This window comes from Gorilla gorilla, chromosome 6 (assembly GCF_029281585.2).
Source record: "Gorilla gorilla gorilla isolate KB3781 chromosome 6, NHGRI_mGorGor1-v2.1_pri, whole genome shotgun sequence".
Lineage (NCBI taxonomy): Eukaryota > Metazoa > Chordata > Mammalia > Primates > Hominidae > Gorilla > Gorilla gorilla.
In genome coordinates, this window is record NC_073230.2 from 144,141,162 (window position 1) to 144,165,246 (window position 24,085).

General features: G+C 34.1%; 1 protein-coding gene across 5 annotated transcripts in view; it reads left to right on the plus strand.

Moving 5' to 3' along the window:
• Positions 1-24,085, plus strand: part of AGBL3 (AGBL carboxypeptidase 3) — a 149,057-nt gene that overhangs the window by 51,206 nt on the left and 73,766 nt on the right. For 4 of the 5 annotated variants that reach the window (XM_055347160.2, XM_055347161.2, XM_055347162.2 and 1 more), the window contains 4 exons: positions 6,280-6,406; positions 7,727-7,827; positions 8,052-8,164; positions 21,364-21,430. In XM_055347160.2, the coding sequence (XP_055203135.1) occupies positions 6,280-6,406; positions 7,727-7,827; positions 8,052-8,164; positions 21,364-21,430 (408 nt within the window). The remainder of the gene's footprint in view (positions 1-6,279; positions 6,407-7,726; positions 7,828-8,051; positions 8,165-21,363; positions 21,431-24,085) is intronic. The other variant, XM_063708776.1, reaches the window with a different exon arrangement.

Genomic DNA, 24,085 nt, shown 5'->3' on the forward strand with positions numbered 1-24,085 from the left:
AAAATATGGGGAAAAAAGGCAAAAGTGCCCCCAAACCTACCACCATAATACCACTGCTCTTTTACGAAACCTTCCTCTATTAGTCATTTTTATCAATCAATTTTAGGGTTTTTTTTATTGTTTAAATAGTCATTGAGTGCCTAAATTATGCAGATTAATTTCTTAAGAAATGTATATTCTTAAGAAATGTGTAACAGTTTCTTCAAAGTATTTATTAGAATTTTGCCAGGAAAAAACTTAATCCAATAACCAATATTTTAAAAATATATAGAAATTAGAATGAGAAAAGAATAAAGTATATTATTATTTTCACAAACTATGGAAATATTGGAGCCTCATTTACCAAGATGTTAAAATTATATTTTAATCATTCTTTAGGGAAAAGATGTTAACATAGTAAAGAAAATTCCTGCAGACTTTCCTTTAAGTTCTCAACCAACCAATTCAATTATAAAGGACTTACTGAGAAGAACTAATTGTCTTTTGGGGATAATTGGGGCCCAAAGACATAAAAAGGAAAGGATGATCTGATAAAAATAGCTATTTAAAGAAAGAACAGGTTTGTTCGCCAAAGAGGATTCATTTCCTCAGAAAGAAAGACGGGAAAACCCAACCCCATAGCTGAAGCTATTGCTATGTAAATTTATACTGTCAATACTCTTAGGTATAGTTTATTACTCCTATAAAATAATTCTGTGTTACTAAGATATTTTAATGTTTGTCTATTGACATGCTTCTTAGGGTTTTAGATCTCTAACCTGTTGTGCCTTAGATGAAATGGACCAATTTCTTAAATAACTCAAACCACCACTCTGCAGCTTAAACAGGCCTTCCACATCATCTAAAGGTTGCTTAAAACATAGAGGCTTCTATTTCTAGGTTTTGTGTTAAATGTTTCTTATAAAAATCTTTTTGGGCCAGACGTGGTGGCTCACGCCTGTAATCCTAGCACTTTGGGAGCCCGAGGCGGGTGGATCACGAGGTCAGGAGATCGAGACCATCCTGGCTAACACAGTGAAACCCCGTCTCTACTAAAAACAAAAAATTAGCTGGGCTTGGTGGCGGGTGCCTGTAGTCCCAGCTACTCAGGAGGCTGAGGCAGGAAAATGGTGTGAACCCAGGAGGCGGAGCTTGCAGTGAGCCGAGATGGCGCCACTGCACTCCAGCCTGTTCGATAGAGCGAGACTCTGTCTCAAAAAAAAAAAAAAAAAACTTTTTGTGAAAATCCACAATTATAGTTGGAGATTTTAAATACCTCTTAATCTGGAACTGGTAGATAGACAGTAGGCAAGGATCAACCAACTGGATTTGACATTTATAGGACACTCTACTAAACAGCAGAATACACATTATATTCAAATGCACATGGAACAGCACCAACATAAATCACATCCTGGTTTAAAACAAATACTAACAAATTTAAAATAATTAATATCACACAAGTATGTTTTTAAGCATAATGGAATTAGACTAAATCAATAAAAGAGGAAAATCTACAAACATGTAGATATTAAACCACATTTCTAAAAAATCCTTAGGCCCAAGAGGATCTCTTAAGGAACATTAGAATATAGTTTCACCTGAAAGAAAATGAAAATATGTAACATGAAATTTTATGAAATTCAGCTAAATAGTAGCACTTAGAAGAAAATGTATAGCAAGAAATGCTTATATTAGAAAAGAATAGGCTGGGTACAATGGCTCATGCCTATAATCCCAGCACTTTGAGAGGCCAAGGTGGGCAGATCACTTGAGGTCAGGAGTTCAAGACCAACTTGGCCAACATGGTGAAACCCCATCTCTACTAAAAGTACAAAAATTAGCCAAGCATGGCGGTGTGCGCCTGTAATCCCAGCTACTTGGGAGGCTGAGGCAAGAGGACTGTTTGAGCCCAGGAAGCAGAGGTTGCAGGGAGCCAAGGTCGTACCACTGTACTCCAGCCTGGGCAACAGTGTGAGACTCCATCTCAAAAAAGAAAAGAACAAAGGTCTTGAATTAGTAATCTAAGTTTCCACATTAAGAATAGAAAAAGAAGAGTAAAATAAACCAAGCAGAAGGAAGCAGATAATAAAGACAAGCAGGTCAATGAAATTGGAAAATGAGAAACAATGAAAAAAAATCACTTAAGCAACATTTGTGCTTGGAAAAGATTGGTAAAACTGATAAAACTTTACCAAGATTGATGAGAAAGTAGGAGGAAGAGAAAGAGGAGGAGGGGGGAGGCAATGATGGCACAACTTACCAATATCAAGAATGAAAGAGAGGTATCACTACAGACCCTGCAGGCATTAAAAGGACAATAAGGGGAAATTCAATTCTATGCACATAAATTTAACAACTTAGATGAAATGAACCAATTCCTTGAAAACTACAGACTACCAAAACTCACCCAAGGTGAAATAATCTGAATAGTCCTAAAAAGCATTTCAAAAAGAAACTCCAGAAAACAAATATCAAGATCCAGTTGGATTCACTGAGGCATTCTACCAAAAATTTAAAGGCAGTCTTTCCCAGGATTACCATGATACCAACACAAGACAAACACAGTACAAGAAAAGAAAACTACAGACTAATATCCCTCATGGACATAGATGCAAAAATTCTCACCAAAATATTAGCATATTAAATCCAGCAATATATAAAAAGAGTAATAGACCACGACAAGATGGGGTTTATCCCAAAATATAAGTCTGGTTTCATATTTGAAAATTAATCACTGTAATCCACTATGTTAAGAGTTGAAAGAAGAAAAACTGTGTGATCTCGTCAATTCATATAGAAAAAGTTTTTAACACAATTCAGCATCTTGTTATGAAAAAAAAAAAACTTTCAGCAAATAAGGAATAAAAGTGTACTTCCTTAACCTGATAAAGGACCTCTACAAGAAACTCTACAGCTAACAACACAGTTGATGAAAGACTGAATGTTTTCTGCCCAAGGTCAGGAAGAAGACAAGAATGTCCACTCTTCCCCACTTCATGCAGCCTTGTACTGGAGCTTCTAACCAGTTCAAAAAGGCAAAAGAAAGGAGAAGGCAGACAGATTGGAAAGAAGTAATGACAGTGGCACAATTATCTACACAGAAAATCCAAAGTGATCCACGCACACACACACACCACACACACACACACAAAACTAGAACTAACAAGGGAATTTAAGCAAGGTCATAGGATACAAGATCAACCCACAAAAAACAATTGCATTTCTGTATACTCACAATGAAAAAATTGGAAACCAAAGTTAAAAAAATACCATTTTTATCTTAGCTTCAAAATAAATACTTAGTTATAAATCTAACAAAATGTACAGATTCTATATGCTGAAGCCTTAAAAATGCTGATGAAATAAATCAAGGGCCCAAAGAAATGGAGACAACGTGCTGTATTATGGATTGGAAGACTAAGCACAGTAAAATATCAACTCCCCAAGTTGATCTGTAGATTTAACAGAGTTTCAGACAAAATCACAGCGTAATTGTTTATAGATATAAACAGGCTGATTCTAAGATGGATAAGGAAATGCAAAGGAACTAGAATAGGCAAAACAATTTTAAAACATAAAGTTGAAGGAATCACTATCAAATTTTATGACAGTATAAAACTACAGTAATAAAGATAGTATGTTACTAGGAACTGTGTAAACACCAAGAGAAGTGGTACAGAATAGCAAGTCTAGTAATAGACCCATATACATATGGCCTTTTGACAAAGGTGCACAAGAAATTTAATGGAGAAAGAAACCTTTAAATAAATAAGTGTTGGAACAATTGAACATCCATCTAAAAAACAAAAAACTTTCACCTAACCCTCAAACCTTAAATGTAAAACTGTAAAACTTTTAGAAGAAAACATAGAAGAAAATTTTTATGACATGGAATTAGACAAAAATTTCTTAGAAAATACCAAAAGCATTATCCATTGGATGGTAATGAATTGATAAATTGGACATCATCAAAATTAATCCTTTTGCTCTCTTAAAGATCCTGCTAAGCGAATACAAAGATAAGCTCCAGATAGAAGAAATTATTTTCAATCACATATCTCACAAAGAACTTTTATCCAGAATAACTCAGTAGTAATAAAACAACCCAATTAAAAATGGCAATAATCTTAAATACACACATTTCCAAAAAGGATATGTGAAGGCAAATAAGCACATGAAAAGATGTTTGACATCAGTAGCCCTCAGGGAACTGCAAAGTAAAACCATGAGGAGATACAATTATATACCTTTAGAATTGCTAAAATAAAAATACTGACAATCCTAAGTTCTAATAAGAATTTGGAGTAACTGGAACTCTCATACTATACATTTTTGTTGGGGATGCAAAATGGTATATCATTTTGAAAAGTAGTTTGTCAGTTTCTTATAAAGTAAATTGTACACTTATATGATCCAGCAATCTCATTCCTAGGTATTTACCCTTGAGAAATGAAAATGTACATTCATATATAAACCTGTACACACAAACATTTATAACAATGCTATCATAATTGCCAAAAGCTGCAAACAACCCAAAATGTCCTTTAACTGGTAAATGGATATACATTTTAGTACACCCATACAATGGAATAGTACTTGGCAATAAAAAGGAATGAATATTCACACACGCAACAACTTGGATAAATCTCAAAAGTATTAGGTTAAGTGAAAGAAGCCAGTCTCAAAAGATTACATTCTATAGAATTCCATTTATATAGCAGTCTTGAAAAAGGAAATCTATAGTGACAGAGAGCAAATCAATGGTTGCCAGGGGTTAGAGGTGGCAGGAGGGTGTGACTATAACTATCCTATTAGGATAATACAACTGTTCTGTATCTTGAGTGTGATGGTGGTTACAGGAATCTATATGTGTGTTAAAATTCATAAAATGAGGCTGGGCACAGTGGCCCATACCTGTAATCCCAGCACTTCGGAAGACCAAGGCAGGAGGATCGCATGAGGCCAGGAATTTGAGACCAGCCTGGGCAACATAGCAAGACCCCATTTCTGTGGAAAAAAATACAAAAATAGCTACATATGGTGGTAAGTGCCTGTGGTCTCAGCTATTTGGGAGACTGAGGTAGGAGGATAGCTTTGAGCCCAGGAGTTTGAGACTGCAGTGAGCTATGATCGCACCACTGCACTCCAGCCTGGGTGACAGAGAGAGACCCTGTCTCAAAAACAAAAACAAAAAGATGCATAGAATGAAACACAAAAAGTCAATTTTATTGTATGTTACTGAAAAAATAAAATTGCACCTCAAAAAATTTCTTTGTAGACAATCTTTCAGGGCATAATTTCAAATGGTCTTTCATATGAAGATAAAGAATCTTTATTTTTGAACATTTCCAACACTAATCTTCATTCCTAACATGAATGAAGATTGAATCCCTTCCTATAACTTTTTTAAAAGTATAAAATTTTATCCCAACAGCATCAAGAATTAATCAACTTTTGGAAGCAACCTAAGTGTCCATTAGCAGATGAATGAATAAAGAAAATGTACATATACAGAATGGGTACTATTCAGGCATAAAAAAGAATGAGATTCTGTCGTTTGCAACAACGTGGATGGAACTGGAGATCATTGTGTTAAATGAAATAAGCTAGGGACAGAAAGACAAACTGTGCATGTTCTCACTTATTTGTGGGAGCTAAAAATTAAAACAATTGAACTTGTAGAGACAGAGAATAGAAGGATGGCTACTAGAAGCTAGGAAAGGTAGTGGGGGAGGGCAGAAGTGGAGATGGTTAATGGGTACAAAAAATAGAATAAGAACTAGTATTTGATGGCACAAGAGGGTGACTATAGTCAATAATAATTTAATTATACATTTTTTAAAAAGTAAAAGTATAATTGGGTTATTTGTAACACAAAGGATAAATGCTTGAGGTGATGGATACCCCATTTACTCTGATGTGATTATTACACACTGCATATCTCTATCAAAATATCTCATGTACACCCTGTATATATAAACTTACTATGTACCCACAAAAATTAAAAATTAAAAAAAGAACTTATGTTGAATATATATGTTACATAAAGATATATACATATCTTTCTATAAAAATAGTAAATTTTATTGCAGGAATTAGAATCTATAGTTCTCAGAAATGTGAACATATCATCCTTAAAATGAGATATTTCCACTGGTCAGGAAATAAAAAGTAGCTCCTGAAGCTTTAGTGAGAATTATAGACTTTGCATAACCACTTTGTCATTTTTAATACTACTTTCAAAAAAAGATATAGGTACCAGAACAACGAGTCTCATTTTTATTTGCTGCTTTTCAGTTTTCATTCTCAGCTTGCAAGTTTAATGTCCAGAAGAGCAAAGAAGGAACAGGAAGGGTGGTAATGTGGAAAATGGGAATCAGGAACAGCTTTACCATGGAGGCCACCTTTTGTGGATCTACTCTGGGTAAGACCAAGGGTTCTCATTCACAGCTCTCAAAGCTTTAAACCAAACATGTATAATTTAATGTAAATGTAACAGTACAGACAATAGTACTTTCTTCCTATTTAAATAATACTAATATTTAATCAATTCTATAAACAGGATGAATAAACTCTCAAAATATGGTATCTCTATTTCATAATTTTCCTTTGTTTAGAAAGGAAGATTTAAGCATATAAACAGAATACTCTAATTGGTTGTTTCATACGGTAATCTTTAAATGCTTGTTTTTAAGGGGATATCTACAGATTTTTTAAAAAGTATTTTTTATTGGATTTGCTATTTGCAAGGCAAAATGGACTTTTGGGGGTCAATATATGTTTAAATGAAAGCACTTGGTTCCCTGAACAAAAATTAAAAGTGTGCTTTGTAGTCCCATTTAAGAAATCTTTTAGTTACAGCTAGCATATCCTAACATGGTTAGAATACTCCACATTAAAATAATTGTCACATTATCAGAAAAATGTATCAACTTAAAGTGCTAGAAATCCACATATGTACTTTTCAGCTAGTTTTTTTTATTGTATTTTATTATTATTATACTTTAAGTTTTAGGGTACATGTGCACAATGTGCAGGTTAGTTACATATGTATACATGTGCCATGCTGGTGTGCTGCACGCATTAACTCGTCATCTAGCATTAGGTATATCTCCCAGTGCCATCCCTCCCCTCTACCCCCACCCCACAACAGTCCCCAGAGTGTGATGTTCCCCTTCCTGTGTCCATGTGTTCTCACTGTTCAGTTCCCACCTATGAGTGAGAATATGCGGTGTTTGGTTTTTTGTTCTTGTGATAGTTTACTGAGAATGATGATTTCCAATTTCATCCATGTCCCTACAAAGGACATGAACTCATCATTTTTTATGGCTGCATAGTATTCCATGGTGTATATGTGCCACATTTTCTTAATCAAAGCACTTTGATACTGATATAACATTTGTGATGATGAAACCCTTTTCTCATAAAATCTTTACATGAGTTTTTCTCAAAGTGATTATTACCACTGTTTCTAACTGGCAACCAAATATTCTATAACTGTCTTATTGAATTTTTTTCTGCCTTTAAAACATGTACTAATGTGTGTTAAATCAGCTTTGGTCCAGATGGTGGAAAAGGAACAAGGGAAAGCAATGAGCTGTTAAATGACCTGTCCTGAAGAAGAAAATCTAAAGGATAGGATATGGAATCATATCAATGTTTTGTTTATACTGTTTTGCAATGTACCTGCTAAGAAAAATTATTAACTTACCCTCAAGGGTGGATAAACTTATTGATGTTTTAGGTAATAAACGAGGCACTCATTTCAGCACGAAAGACCTGGAATCAATGGGATATCATTTTTGTGATTCTCTCTTGGATTATTGTGATCCCGACCGGACCAAGGTAAGCAAAGTCCATTTGGTAATGCATCAGACTCCAGCCTATCAGATAACATAAGCTGACTATGGGCCTATGCAGTGTTTGCCTTTTAATGTCCCAACAGTGTTGTTGGGGTTTTGGCACTTAATTTCCCAGTAACAATTGTTCCAGGTGTCTATAAATACTCAAATAGTTTAATCAGGAAATAAAGTTATTTCATAATGAGCTCATTTATTACTTTTGCCTAGTATTATCGGTGCCTGAAAGAATTAGAAGAAATGGAAAGACATATAACCCTGGAAAAAGTCTTTGAGGATTCAGACACACCTGTGATAGACATTACATTGGATGTAGAGTCTAGGTAACTCAAGGCTGCTGAAGTAATGCAATTTGTTGTGCTGTTTTACTATGCTCTTTATAATTATACCAGCATTTTATTGTCAATTCTCAACTGAAAATCCCAACTGTAAGTGGTGGAAAATTTCTTCCATGCCCATTATTTTGGCCAGACCTCATTAAGACTTTATTATTTTATTCAAGTAACATGAACATTACTATGTACAGTGTACTGTGAATAGTGTGTGAAAGACATATGAAATTGGTTTTTGTTTGGTTATTGTTTTTGTTTTTCTCTTTCTTTTTAATATACTTTATTTTAGCTTTTTAGAGCAGTTTTAGATTCACAGCAAAATGGAAGGGGAAGTACGGAGAGTTCCTATATATCCCCTACCAGAGTGGTACTTATTTACAGTTAATGAGTCTGCAGTGACATGTCTTTATCATCCAAAGTCCATTGGATATATTAGGCTTCACTCTTGGTGTTAATTCTGCAGGTTTTGACAAATGTATATGTATTCACTATTATAGTATCATAGAGTATTTTCACTGTAAGGATTCACCCTAAGAATCCACCTATTCAACCATCTCTCCCTACTAACCCCTGGAAACCACAGATATTTTAAACTGTCTCCATAGTTTTGCCTTTTCCAGAATGGCGTATAGGTAGAATCACATAGTTATGTGGCCTTTTCAGACTGGCTTCTTTCACTTAGTAATACGCATTTAAGTTTCTTCCATGTCTTTTCGTGGCTTAAAAGCTCATTTATTTTTAGCACTCAGTAATATTCCATTGTCTGAATGTACCACAGTTTATATATCAGTTTACCTACTGAAGGACATCTTGGCTGCCTCCAAGTTTTGGCAATTATAAATAAAGCTGCTATATACATCCATGTGCAGGTTTTTGTGTAGACATAAGTCTTTGACTTCTTTGAGTAGATATCAAGGAGCATGGTTGCTAGACAGTATGGTAAGAATATGTTTCGTGGCTTTTCTTCTTCCAGCATTGGAGTCGATTGTTACTTCTTTATTTTTCATTTTATTGTGGTAAGAACACAGTATGAGATATACCCTCTTAAATTATTAACTGTACAATATTTTATTATTTTTGATACAATACTGTAGAGCAGATCTCTAGAGTTTATTCATCTTGCTTAACTGAAAGTCCCATTCCCCTACCACCCTCTAGAAACCACCATTTGACTTTTATTTTATGAATTTGACATTTTAGATACTTCATAAAAGTGAAATCATGCAGTATTTGTCTTTCTGTGATTGGCTTATTTCACTTAGTGTAATGTCCTTGCTGTTTATCCATGTTGTTAACATATTGCAGAATTTCCTTCTTTTTTAAAGCTCAATAGGTACGTCATATTTTCTTTATCCATTCATTTGTCAAAAGATATTTAGGTTGTTTCTATATATTGGCTATTGTGAATAGTGCTACAATAAAAACAGGAATGCTAATATCTAGATTTCAGTTCTTTTGGATAAATACCCAGGAGTAAGACTGCTGGATCATATGGCAGTTCTGTTTTTAGACTTTCTGAGGAACCTCTGTGCTGTTTTCAGTAGCAGCTGCACTGTTTTGTATTCCCACCACAGTGTACAAGGTTTTCAATTTCTCCACATTCTCCCTAACACTTGTCTTTTGGTTTTTTGATGACAGCCATCCTGACAGGCATGAGGTGATATCTCATTGTGTTTTAATTTGCATTTCCCTGATAAGCGATGTTGAGCACTTTTTCATATACCTGTTGGCCAGTGTGTCTTATTGTAGAAATATCTATTCAAGTACTTAGCCCATTTTATAACAAAATCAGGTTATAGGGGTTTTTGCTATTGAGGTGAAGGAATTCCTTATATATTTTGTAGACTACCCCTTATTAGATGTATAGTTTGCATATATTTTTTTCCATTCTATAGGCCACTTTTTCACTCTATTGTTTCCTTGGTTGTACAGAAGCTTTTTAGTTTGATGTAGTCCCATGTGTTTATTTTTGGGTTTGTTGCCTATGCTTTTGGTGTCGTATCTATGAAATCTTTGCAGAGATCAGTGCCATGGAGCTTTTCCCGTACGTTTCTGGAAGTCTTATAGTTTCAGCTCTTATATTTAAGTGTTTAGCCCATTTTGAGTTGACTTTTTTATACAGTATCCAATTTTATTCTTTTGCATGTGGATATCCAGTTTCCCACCATTATTTGTTGAAGATATTATTCTTTTCCCATTGTGTATCCTTGGCACCCGTATTGAAGATTATTTGGTCATATATGTATGGTCTTATTTTGGGGCCCTGTATTCTATCCTGTAAGTATAGATGTCTCTGTCAGTGTCATACTCATTTGATTACTGTAGCTTTGTAATATTAATTTGAAATCAGAGAAAGTGATGAGTCTCGCTTTGTTCTTTTTTCTCAGGATTGATTTGATGTGGCTATTCATGGTCTTTGGTGTTTCCATATGAATCACAGAACTGTTTTTCCTATTTTTGTAAAGGGTGCCATTGGGATTTTGATAGTGATTGTATTGAATGTGTAGATCACTTTGAGTAGTATAGGGATTTTAACAATATTAAGTCTTCTGATCCACCAACAGGGGATGTCTTTCCATTTATTTCAGTCTTCTTTAATTTCTTTTATCGATGTTTTATAGTTTTCATTATACAAGTCTTAGTTAGGTTTATTCCTGTTTTATTCTTTCTGGTGCTATTGTAAATGGGATATTTTGTAAAATGGGATATTGTAAAAGGGATATCACCTTTTCAGGTAGTTCATTATTAGTATATAGAAACACAATGGATTTTTGTATGCAGATTTTGTAACCTGTAACTTTCTGAGTTTATTGATTAGTTCTCACAGTTGTTGTTTTTTTTAATGGAGTCCATAGGGTTTTCTATATACATATATAAGATCATGTCCTCTGGAAACAGGGACAATTTTACTTCTTCATTTCCAGTTTACATGCCTTTTCATTCGTTCTCTTGCCTAATTGCTCTGGCTTGGACTTCCAGTATTATGTTGAATAGAAGTGGCAAGGTAAGCATCCTTGCCTTGTTCCTGATCTTAGAGTAAAAGCCTTCAGTTTTTTACCTTTAAGTATGCTGTTAGCTGTGGGCTTTTCATATATGGCCTATATTATGTTGAAGTACTTTCCTTCTAAGTTTGTTGAGGAAAGGATGTTGAATTTTGTCAGGTGCTTTTTCTCTATTGAGAGGATCATGGATTTTTATCCTTTATTCTGTTTGTATCGTTTATCACATTAATTGATTTGCATATATTGAACCATACTTGCATCCCAGGGATAAATCCCACTTAGTCATGGTGGGCAATCCTTTTAATGTGTTGTTACATTTAGTTTTCTAGTATTTTCTTGAGAATTTTTGTATCTATGTTCATGAAGGATATTAGCCTGTGGCTTCCTTTTCTTCTGGTATCTTTGTCTAGATCTTTCGTTATCAGGTTAATGTGAGCCTCCTAAAATGAATTGAAAGTTCACTCTCCTTCTATTTGAGTTTAAGAAGGATTGGCATTAATTATTCTTTAAACATTTTATAGAATTCACCAATGAAGCCATCTAATCCTGGGCTTTCTTTTTTAAGAGATTTTCGATTACTGATTAAATCTCCATAATAGTTACAGGCCTGTTCAGACTTTCTATTTATCCAAAATTTAGTCTTGGTAATTTGTATGTTTCTAGGCATTTATCTTTTTCTTCCAGATTATTTAGATTGTTGTTATACCACTGTTCATAACAGTCTCTTATGATTCTTTTTATTTCTGTAGTATCAGCTATGAAGTTTCCTCTTTCATTTTTTATTTTATTTGAGTCTTCTCCATTTTTCATAATTAGTTTAGCTAAGAGTTTGTCAATTTTGGCTTTTCAAAAAACTAATTCTTAGTTTCACTGATTTTTTTCTATCGTTTTTCTATTTTCTATTTTGTTTCTGCTTTGATCTTTGTTTTTCCTTTCTTCTGCTAATTTTGGTCTTAGTTTGTTCTTTTCTATCTCCTCGAGGTATAAAATTAGGTCTTTTTTGAGATCTTTATTCTTTTTTAAATATATACATTTATCACAATAAATTTCCCTCTTAGTACTGCTTTTGCTATATCCCATTAATTCTGGTATGTTATGTTTTCATTTTTGTCTCAAATTGTTCTTAGTTTCCTTTTTTATTTCTACTTTGACCCAATGATTGTTCAAGATTCTGCTGTTTAATTTCTTTACACTTGAGAATGTGAATATTCCAGTTTTCCTTCTGCTATTTATCTAGTTTCACCCCATTATGGTCAGTAATAATACTTGTTTGTTAAATTTGTTAAGGCTTGTTTTGTGGCCTAACATATGATCTATCCTGGAGAAAGTTCGAGATGTGCTTGAGAAGACCATGTAGCCTGCTGCTGTTGGGTACAATGTTCTGTATATGTCTGTTAGATCCATTTGGTCTATAATGTTGTTCAAGCCCTCTGTTTCCTTATTGATCATCTATGTTGATATTCTATTATTGAAATGAGGTATTGAAGTCTCCTGCTATTATTGTATTGCCGTTTCTCTCTTCGGTTCTATAAATGTTTGCTTTATGTATTTAGGTGCTCTGATGTTGGCTGCATATATATTTGTGATTGTTGTATCTTCCTAGTGGATTGGCCCTTTTATTTGTTATGTCTTCCTAGTGGATTGACCCTTTTATCATTACATAATATCTTTCTTTGTCTCTGATGACAGTTTTTTACTTAAAGTCTATTTTATCTGATATAAGTATAGCTATTCTTGCTCTCTTTTAGTTACCATTTTAGCACGGAATATTTTCCCATCCCTTAATTCAGTCTACGTACTTCCTTAAATCTAAAGGGAGTATCTTGTAGATAGATTGTAGTTGGGTCCTCTTTTTTTAATTCATTCAGCCATTCTGTGTCCTTTGATTGAGTTTAGTCCATTTATACTTAAGGTCATTATTGATAGAAGATTTACTATTGCCATTTTGTTGTTTTCTATTAGTCTTATAGTTTTTTTCTCTTTTCTTCTCTTCAAATTATTTCTAATGCTGTCACTACCCACAGAGAACTGACATTTTTATTGAGATGACACAAAAGCAGTATAATAAAAGGTAATGAATAATAACTGGAAAATTCAATGCCACAGGAATATAGTTGGAAGAAAGAATGTACTAATTTTATAAGCTCCCACTTATAGGTGAGTACAGTACTTACAGGAAAGGTAAAACAAATGTATGATTCTTCCCTTATATTTACACATTTTTCAGTCTTGAGTTAGTGCCCCTGCAACCTTCCCTGGTGACTAATATGTTTGTTTCCAGATGCAGAGTATGATTTTGAGCTCGAGTTTGTTTATATAATATTGGATGTGCTCTAATCAATTTCAGTCATTATTACTTGAATGCTCAAATTTTCCCAAACCTCAACAATACAAGACCGATTAAGTTGGCCTGTGTTTTTTGACATGACTCTCATAGTCTTCAGTAACTTTCAGCCATGATAAGATTTCCCAGGCTCATCTTGTACATTTCCTGCACCAGAACTGGAATCTGCCATTTCTCTCAGAAGTCCTGGTTCTTTTCAGTAAAAAGGGATATTTAGATAACATAGCCTAGATGATAGTTATTATTGCTTCTAGGTTTTTTTTTCCAGGGGATTGAGTTAGGAAATATGTGTTTTCATGAGAAAAAATTTTCAGTTCATAATTATATTTCCAGTTCAAATTTAAGATTATAGAACTTATTCTTCCTTATTTTTTATACTTGTATCTCCTTTCTCTTATACTGAAAAATCTTCATTCCTAATTACTTTAGGGTAAATATTCACCTGCTTCTTCCTTTTCCTATCATATACCCATAATAATGCTACCAATAAAATGACTATTGAATGCAGTTTAACATTTCTTTGTAATTCTTTTTAAGCTTAGTATAAAGTATTTTTTAAAAGGAAAGAGATTATTTTTTCTGTGTGGCTATGCTACCAGTCTGACAGTTAAGTGTCTTTGTTTTTGATTATATTAACTTTTAGGAATAACTTCTATTAATTTTTTTGTTTTTAAATTATATAACACGTTTACATAAGAACATCAAAACCATATAACAGGGAACGTTCAAAAAAGTGTTGATTCTACCCCATCCCCCCTTCTGTACCCTGTTTCCTCCCTTGTTCCATGGGTAACCATTTTCATTAATTTTTTTTACTTATTCTTTGTTTTACTTCAGAAATATGAGTGAATAACTACATATTTTCATGTCTCTGTACCTTATACGAAAGGTAGCATACCATCAGCATTGTTCCATATCTAGCTATTTTCACTTACAATACTCTGGAAATCACTGTAGATTTTTCAGTACATAGAGGTTTTCCTTATTTCTGTGTAGTACTCCACAGGGTGGATATATCATAATTTACTCAGTCTGTCCTCTATTGATGGAACATTTGAAAATCGCCTACTTTTTCCAATTAGCACTTTTTTTTCATAGATTCGGGCGGGGCTATATGTGTGGGCTTGTTACACGTATTTATTGCATAATGCTGGGGTTTGGGCTTCCATTGAACGCATCACCCAAATTGTGAATATAGTGCCCAATAGGTAGTTTTTCAACCCCTCTCCCCCACCTTCCTCCCCCATCTTGGAGTCCCCAGTGCCTGTTGTTTCCATCTTTACGTCCATGTGTACCCTTAGTTTAGCTCCCACTTCTAAGTGAGAACATGCAGTATTTGAAAACGATTTACTTTTAAATGTGGTTCTAAATGAGGATAAGAGACAGAAGTGAGATCAAATAAGATAATGTGTAAGTAAATCCTCTATAACTTTGTGCTGTAAAATACTATATAAATAATATATATCATGTGTTATCTATCTAGGATACCTTTTAAGAAATTCAGGAATTTATGGTAAATTGGGACATAAACTTGATTTCCTAGCACCAATCAATATTCTACAGGAGTCTGGAGTCTGTTTTTTGAGGTTGCAGAATCATTCCATGTTGGTTATTTTGGAAACTTTGTAACATCTGATACACATTGAAGAAAGCTTCATCCTTACATGTGCAGAAATATTACAAATGTGCTACTTATGTATATTGCCCTTTTGAAAAAGGAACATAATAACCACTTTTTCCAGAGATATAAACCAATTTTAAATGAAAGCGTCCAAATATTTTAAGAACTTTGCATGCAGAAACATGTAGAAGGCATAGCTTCATTCTTTGCTTAAGAAAGCAAGGCCACACCAGTAGTGATGGGTGAAAAATGCGTGAAGCTGACTTTCAGGACAATAAAAGGAAGAACTCCCTAATAATGAGTGCTAATTCTGAGAAGGGTTAGTGGAAAGTAGTTAGTACCTTGTTATAGAAAGGATTCAGCCAGACCGGGCAGGGTGGCTCATGCCTGTAATCCCAACACTTTGGGAGGCTGAGGCAGGCGTATCACCTGAGGTTGGGAGTTTGAGACCAGCCTGACCAACATGGATAAACCCCATCTCTACTAAAAATACAAAATTAGCCAGGCATGGTGGCACATGCCTGTAATCTCAGCTACTTGGGAGACTGAGGCAGAAGAATCATTTGAACCCGGGAGGCGGAGGTTGCGGTGAGCTGAGATTGTGCCATTGCACTCCAGCCTGGGCAACAAGAGCAAAACTCCGTCTCAAAAAAACAAAACAAAACAAAACAAAACACACAAAGGATTCAGCCAAAGCTGGAGGACCATCTGCTATGGGACTTAATAAAATAATTCCTGTATTGTGACAAAGATTTAGTTAAATTATTCCTGAGACCTAAAAAATGATAAGATTCTAATGGATACTGTCAATTTAACAATTCATCTTAAGAAAATAAAAACATTTCTAATAAATAGGAAATGGACATTTAAAATATAGTCTGCCAGTCAATGTCTTTGATTTTAAGAAGAATAAGTATATATTAAATAGAAAATACTATTATAAAGCAATTTAAAACATAGACCTTTCAGTATAGATTCCTACTGTGTCAAAATCAAGGCTGATATGAACAACAGTTATGATATATTAATTATTATTTAAAAATTTGTTTACTTTTATTGTTTCATAAATTTGGTTACCTTCTATGATGGCATAAGTGAAACACATCAAGTCAGTACTGAGAGACCCTTAACTTTCTAACCATATGTGGCAGCCTTCTATATAATTTTAGGAGTTTCCATATTACAAATGAGGAGTTTAAGGCCTACAATGAATTAACCTCAGCCTGTCCTCTTGCCTTTGGCTGTCTTTAAGCTGGATCTAACACAGAAATAAAGATAAGTAAATTTACCTGGAAGGCCATTTTATAAGCACCTTGTAGCTGTATCTGAGAAGCGAAGTAAAATAAAATCCATTGGAACTGAAATTGTGAGTGCAGAGGAGAAATTTTCCAAATGAAACTTAAATTCCTTTTATAGCTGCTGCTGAAAAAGGAAGCATTGTGTTTCAAAATAAGGAAATGTAGAAGTTTCTTTGATTTAAAAGCATTGATACATTTTCTGATTTGCAATGGAAAATATTTGCTTATAGAGAATACAGTAGTACCACTAGGACAAACAATATTTTACAATTAATATAAAAAAGATAAAGCAACTTTAAAAGGTATGTTGTTTAATGAAAAAATATTTTCTAATGCACATTGAATCAGATATTGTGGTAAATATAATAAACTACTTATGTAGTTTCTTAGCCAAAAAAGGAAAATATTTAATGGTAGATAATTAAAATATGCTTAAAAACATAAATATGTGTGTATACACATTACTGTAGTTATAAAAATATGCATGCACACATATATTTGTATGTTTCCTTATTTCCAAAATACAACCCAGAGAGTTTTCTTATTTACCAATCTGTATAGCTTCTTATTTGCTTCTCTTATTGTCTTACTCTGTTTAATGTTGCTACAACAGAATACCTAAAACTGGGTAATTTATAAAGAAAAGAGGTTTATTTAGCTCATAGTTTTGCAGGTGAGGAAGTACAAGAAGCATGATGGTAGCACCTGCTCAGCTTCTGGTGAGGGCTTTTCATGCTGCATCATAACATGGCAGAGAAGGTCAAAGGGGAAGTGGACACAGGCGAAGAGGCAAAAACCCAAGGGACATCTTTGCTTTATAATAACCCACTCTTGTGGGAACGAATCCATCACCGCAACTAATCCAGTCTCACAAGAGTGAGAACCCAGTCATTCATAAGGGACCCACCCCCATGACCCCAAACACCTCCCGCTAGGCCCTACCTCCCAACACTGGCACATTAGGAATCAAATTTCAACATGAGTTTGGGTGGGGACAAACCATAAGTGCTGAACCTTATTATAGTACTTGTCTTACTGTATTAGCTAGAACTTCCAGTATGATACTGAGTAGAAGTGCTATGAGAAGACATCCTTATCCTGTCCTCAAAGCAGGAAAGCATCTAGTTTCTCACCATTATGTATGATGTTAGCTGTTAGGTTTCTGTAGATATCAAGTTGAACAAGATTCCCTCTACTTCGTTAGCTGAGAGTTTTTGTCATGAATATGTGTTGGATTTTGTCAAATGCTTTATGTCAAAAATATATTGATATAATTTTTTTTTCTGCTTTAGCCTGTTAATGTGACAGATTACATCAACTGATTTTTGAATGTTGAAACAACCTGGCATACCTGGAATAAATCCTATTTGGTCATGGTGTATAATTCTTTTTATTCCTTGTTGGACTCAATTTGCTAATATTTTCTCAAAGACTTTTGCACCTGTGTTCATAAGACATATTGGTGTAGTTTTTCTTTCTTACAGTATCTTTGTCTGCTTTTGGTATTAGGATAATGCTAGCCTTTTAGAAAAAGTAAGTGTTCTCTCTGTTTGTATTTTCTGGAACAGATTTTAGAAAACTAGTATTTTTTTTCCTTAAATGTTTGGTAGAATCCACAATAAACCATCTGGGACTTGTGCTTTGTTTTGTAGGGTCACTAATTATCAATTCGATTTCTTTAATTGATATATAGATCTATATATCTATCTATTAGATCTATATCTCTCCCAGTGTGAGTTCTGGTACACTGTGTCTTTCAAGAAGCTGGTCTGTTTCATCTAAGCTATAAAATTTGTGAGGACACAGTTGTTAGTATTCCTTCTTTATCTCTTTAATTTCCATAGCATCAGTAGCAATGACCCCTCTTTTATTTCTGATGTTAGCAAGTTGGGTTCCTTCTTTTTTCTTGGTTAACCTGGCCAGGGGTTTATCTATTTTATTGATCTTTTCAAAGCAGCAGCATTGTGTTCATTGATTATTGATTCCCTGTTTTCAGTTTCTCTGATTTTTAAATTACTTCTTTTTTTCTGCTTGCATTAGGTCTCTATTTCTCCTTTTTCTGATTTCCTAATGTGGACACTTGGATTGTTCATTTTAAAGCTTTCTTTTTTTCTGATATATGCATTCAATGCTATAAATTTCCCTCTAAGCACTGCTTGTGCACCATTCTACAAATATTGATAAGTTGTATTTTAAATTTAATTTAGTTAAAATATTTATCTTTGTTCACACTGGACATGGTTATCTATGTAGAAAATATCAAAGAATTTTTTAAAAACCTGAAACTAATAATAATAGAAGGATTTAAAGATAAAAGGTTAATATATAATTGCCTTTCAATATACCAGCCACGAACAACTGGAATTTAAAATTTAAAAAAAACACCATCTACGCTAGCACAAAAATTTAAAATACTTGGATTAAAGCTACTAAAATATGTGAAAGATGTATATGAGGAAAATTACAAACTCTGAGGAAAGAAATCAAAGAGGATCTAAATAAATGGAGAGAGAGTTTGTGTTCATAGATGGGAAGATGATATTGTTAAGATGTCAGTTCCTCCTGGCATGATTTTTGACTCAATGTAATTCCAATCAAAATCCCAGAACGTTATTTTGTGGCTATAGACAAACTAATTCTCAAATTTGTGTGGGTATGTAAAAGACCTGAAATAGCTAACAAAATACTGAAGAAGGACAAAAATCTAAGGACCTACACTACTTGACTTTAAGACTTACTATAAAGCTACATAATTAAAACAGTGCAGTACTAGAGAAAGAACAGACAAATAGACCAATAAAACAAAATAGAGAACCCAGAAATATATCCAATATATTTGTCACCGCTGATAAATATAGTCAATGGTGTTTGAAAAAAGAGCAACAAAAATCCCTAGTTAAATGGAGAAATAAGGTCTTTTCGACAAACGTTACTGGAACAACTGGACATCCACAGGCAAAATGTGAACTAGAAGCAACTTTACACCTTTCATGAAAATTAACTCCAAATGGATTATAGACCTAGATGTAAAATACAAAACTATAAAACTCCTAGGAGATAACATAGGAGGAAATCTAAATTCTCTTGAATTTGGTAATGACTTTTTAGATATGACAAAATCATGATCCATGAAAGAAAAAAATTAGTAAGTCTAAAGACGGTTGAAACCTGAAAAAAAATAAAAATAAAAGATGCTTGCCATCATTTTCATTAGGGAATTGCAGACTAAAACAACAGTGAAATATCATGACACACCTATTATAATAGCTAAAATCCAAAGTAGTGACAATACTAAATGCCAGTGAGGATGAGGAGCAACAGGAACTCTCCTTCTTTGCTAGTGGGAATGCAAAATGGTACATCTATTTTGGAAGCCAGTTTGGCAGTTTACAAAGCTAAGCATAGTCTCAACACTTGATCCAGCAATTGCATTCATATAACAGCTTTATTCATGATTGCCAAAACCTGGAAGCAACCAAAATGTCCTTCAGTAGGTGAATGGATAAAGAAACATATGTTCAGACAATAAAATGTTATTCAGTGATTTTTTTAAATGAGCTATCAAACCATAAAAATATATGGCAGAACTTTAATTTATATTACTAAGTGGAAAATGTAAGTCTGAAAAGGCCACATACTATATGATCCCAGCTATATGACACTGGGTTGACAAAAGTTCTGGGAAAACGAAGGATGAATAGATGGAACACGGAGGAATTTTAGGGCAGTTTAACTACTATTTATGATACTGTAATGATGGATATATATCATTATAAAGTTGTCAAAACTCATAGAATGTATACCACAAGAGTAAACCCTAAGGTAAACTATAATTTTTAATAATGTATCAGTGTTGTTTAATCAATTGTAACAAATGTACCATATACTATCAGATATCTAATTTACAAATCTACCACATACTATAATTTAGGAAGTTATGCAGGGAATGGGGGCATGTGTAAGGGAACTCTGTACTACCTGCTCAATTTTTCTGTAAACCTAGAACTTTTCTAAAAACATAAATTATATTAATTTTAAAATAATACATAAAAAATACAACCCAGAAATATTTTCTTTCTTGTATTGGCTCTCAAGGAAAAAAACTTGCCTACCACTGCATTAAATGATTACAATTAGAAACAGATTTGTTTGACCCTTTTTTCTTGAGGTACTATGTTTCATATGGTGCTGCATTGCTTTATGTAGAATGGATATAGTGATATAAAAATAAATGAATTTTAAGAGCTAATGATACCTATGACATCTAGGAAACTCCCCTGATACAGCATTTATTCATTAACATATTAACAAATCTTGAGTGCCTACTATATGCCGAGCACTATTTCCACTCTGGTGATACACCAGTGAGCCAGACAGAAAAAAAAAAATCCTACTTTTCTGGAGCTTACATTCCATTAACACATTCCCAAACCTTTATATCTCTCCACACATTCAACAAAAACCCTCTAAGCTGTCTAGAACTACTAAACCTTTGTAAACATTCTTCCTCTTCTTCTTTTTTTCCCCCCCAAGACAGAGTTTCACTCTTGTTGCCCAGGCTGGAGTGCAATGGCACGATCTCAGCTCACGGCAACCTCCGCCTCCTGGGCCCAGGCGATTCTCCTGCCTCAGCCTCCTGAGTAGCTGGGATTACAGGCAAGCGCCACCATGCCCAGCTAATTTTTGCATTTTTAGCAGAGACAGGGTTTCACCATGTTGGTCAGGCTGGTCTCGAACTCCTGACCTCAGGTGATCCACCTGCCCTGGCCTCCCAAAGTACTCGGATTACAGGCATGAGTCACTGCGCCCGGCTACTTCTTATAATTAGAACTTTTCAACCATTCAAATAAGATAAATAAAAGCAACAGATGAAATTTTAAGATGCCACCAAAACACTGTATAAACCAAAATTATTTTTTTTGTAGTAGCCGAGGCTCTGACAGTTCAGAATCCATTGACTCTCTGACTTACCTTCTCAAATTAACTTCTCAGGTATGACTGAACATTTTTGCTTATATGTGGATATGCTGTGTAGGTACTGTTCTTATTGTGACTAATAATCAGGCAAAAAAAATGCAGATATGTAATTATTGTATCATCATTTATTTTCTAACTATGTAGATATTTTAAATCATAGAATTATTTAACTTTAGGGTTTCTTATTCTAACATCCTTGCTTTATAGATGAGAATAGTTAAGATCCATAGAGATGAAATTATTTCTTAAAAGCCATACAACTTGTTAGTGACAGAGGTGGTAGCCTAACATACATCACCTGACTGCTTAATTTATACATTTATTATTCAACTATGTATTGAGCTCCAACTACGTATCAGGCACTGGCTGAGTGATGGGGATAGAGCAGTGAACAAAATGAGACAACAGCTTTCCCTTTGTTATCTTACATTCTGGCTGGGGGAGATACAAAATAAAGAAGATAAGTAAAATACATGATGTGTTACATGGGATAAGTGCCTAAGGAGTAAATTAAAGCAGGAGCGGGAATAAAGAGTTTAGGTGGAGACTGCAGTTTGGGATAGAGGCTACCAAAGTGAAAGATAAATACTTAAGTAAGAACTCAAAGGAAATGAGGAACAAGCCAAGTAGATACTAGGTATATTAACTGCTTTTTGGTACATAACAACTTTAAAACCTCAGTGGCTTACAACAAACTTTTATTTTCTCACTCATGAGTCTGCCGGTTGGCTCTGTTAGACATGGGTAGGGTCAACTGGTCTTGGATTCAGGCTACAGGTTGAGTTCAGTTATGTTCCACATGTTTCTCATTTGCTTGGGCTAGAGAATACCCAGGCAAGATCCTATGTTGAAAACCCGGAGTATACAAGGTTAAACCAAGCAATATAATCCCTAACACACACTGTTAATAGTCTACCTCAAAACCTCTTTTTCCAGTGACCCAAGTCTATCCGGCAGATTTTCTGTCTTTCAAACTATCACTTGAGACAGTTTTACTAAACGTATCACTTCTACATAATTTGTGTCATCATTCTTCAATTCATTTATTTTTAATAAGTAAAAATTATATATATTTATTGTATATGACACATTGTTTTGAAATATGTACACATTGTGGAATGGTGAAATTGAGCTAATTAATATATTCATTACCTCACATACTTATTTTTGTGGTGAGAACACTGAAAACACTTAAAATCTATTCTTAGCAATTTTCAGTATAATACGTTGTTATTAACTGTAGTCACAATGATGCACAATAGATCTCTTGAACTTATTCCTCCTATCTAACTGGAATTTTGTATCCTTTGACTAACACCTGCTCAACCCATACCCCTTCACTCCTGCAGCCCCTGGTAACTACCATTCTACTCTCAACTTCTATGAATTCAGCATTTTTTTTTAATACTCCACACATAAGTGAGAACATGATCTTTCTGTGCCTGGCTTATCTCACTTAACGCAATGTCCTCCACGTTCATCTATATTACTCCAAGTGAAAAGATTTCCTTCTTTTTAAAGGCTGAATAGTATTTCATCGTGCTACATATCACATTTTCTTTATCCATTTATCTGTTGATGAACACTTAAGTTGATTCCATACACTGGCTATTGTGAATAGTGCTGCAATGACCATGGGAGTGCAGATATCTCTTTGACATACTGACTTCCTTTCCTGTAAGATATAGACTCAGTGGTGGGATTGCTAGTTTAGATAATAGTTCTATTTTTAATATTTTGAGGAACTTCCATACTGTTTTCCATAATGGCTGTACTAATTTATATTCCCACCAACAGTGTACAGGGGTTCCTTTTCTCCACATCTCCAACACTAATTATCTTTTTTTTTTATAACAGCCACTCTAACAGGCATGAGGTAATATCCATATGTGGTTTTAACATGCATTTCTCTGATGATTAGTGATGTAGGGCATTTTTAAATATACCTGTTGGCCATTTGTATTTGTTCTTTTGATAAGTATCTATTCAGAGCCTTTGCCCATTTTTTAATCAGGTTATTTGTTTTCTTACTATTGAGTTCCTGATATATTTTGGATATTAACCCCTTATCAGATGTATGGTTTGCAAATATTTTCTCCCATCCCGTTAGATGTCTCATCATTCTGTTGATTGTTTCATTGGCTGTACAAAGGCTTTTTAGTTTGATGTAATCCCATGTATCTGTTTTTGCTTTTGTTGCCTGTGTTTTCAAGTTCATATCCAAAAAAATCATTGCCCAGACCAATGTCATGGAGCCTTTCCCCTATACTTTTTTCAGTAGTTTTATAGTTTCAAGTCTTACATTTAAGTCTTTAATCCAATTTTAGTTGATTTTTGTACATAGTGTGAGATGAGTCTAATTTCATTATTTTGCATGTGGATATCTTATTGTCCTAACAGCATTTATTGAAGATACTGTCCTTTTCACATCGTGTGTTCTTGGCACTTCTGTCAAAAGTCAATTGACTATAAATGCACAGATTTATTTTGAGGCTATTTCATTCTATTGGTTTATGTGTCTGTTTTTAAGCCAGTACCATACCATTTTGATTTCTGTAGTTTTATAGTATATTTTAAAGTCAGACAGTGTGAGCTTCCAGCTTTGTTCATGTAGCTCAAGACTGTTTTGGCTAGTTCGGCTCCTCTGTGGTTCCATATGAATTATAGAAT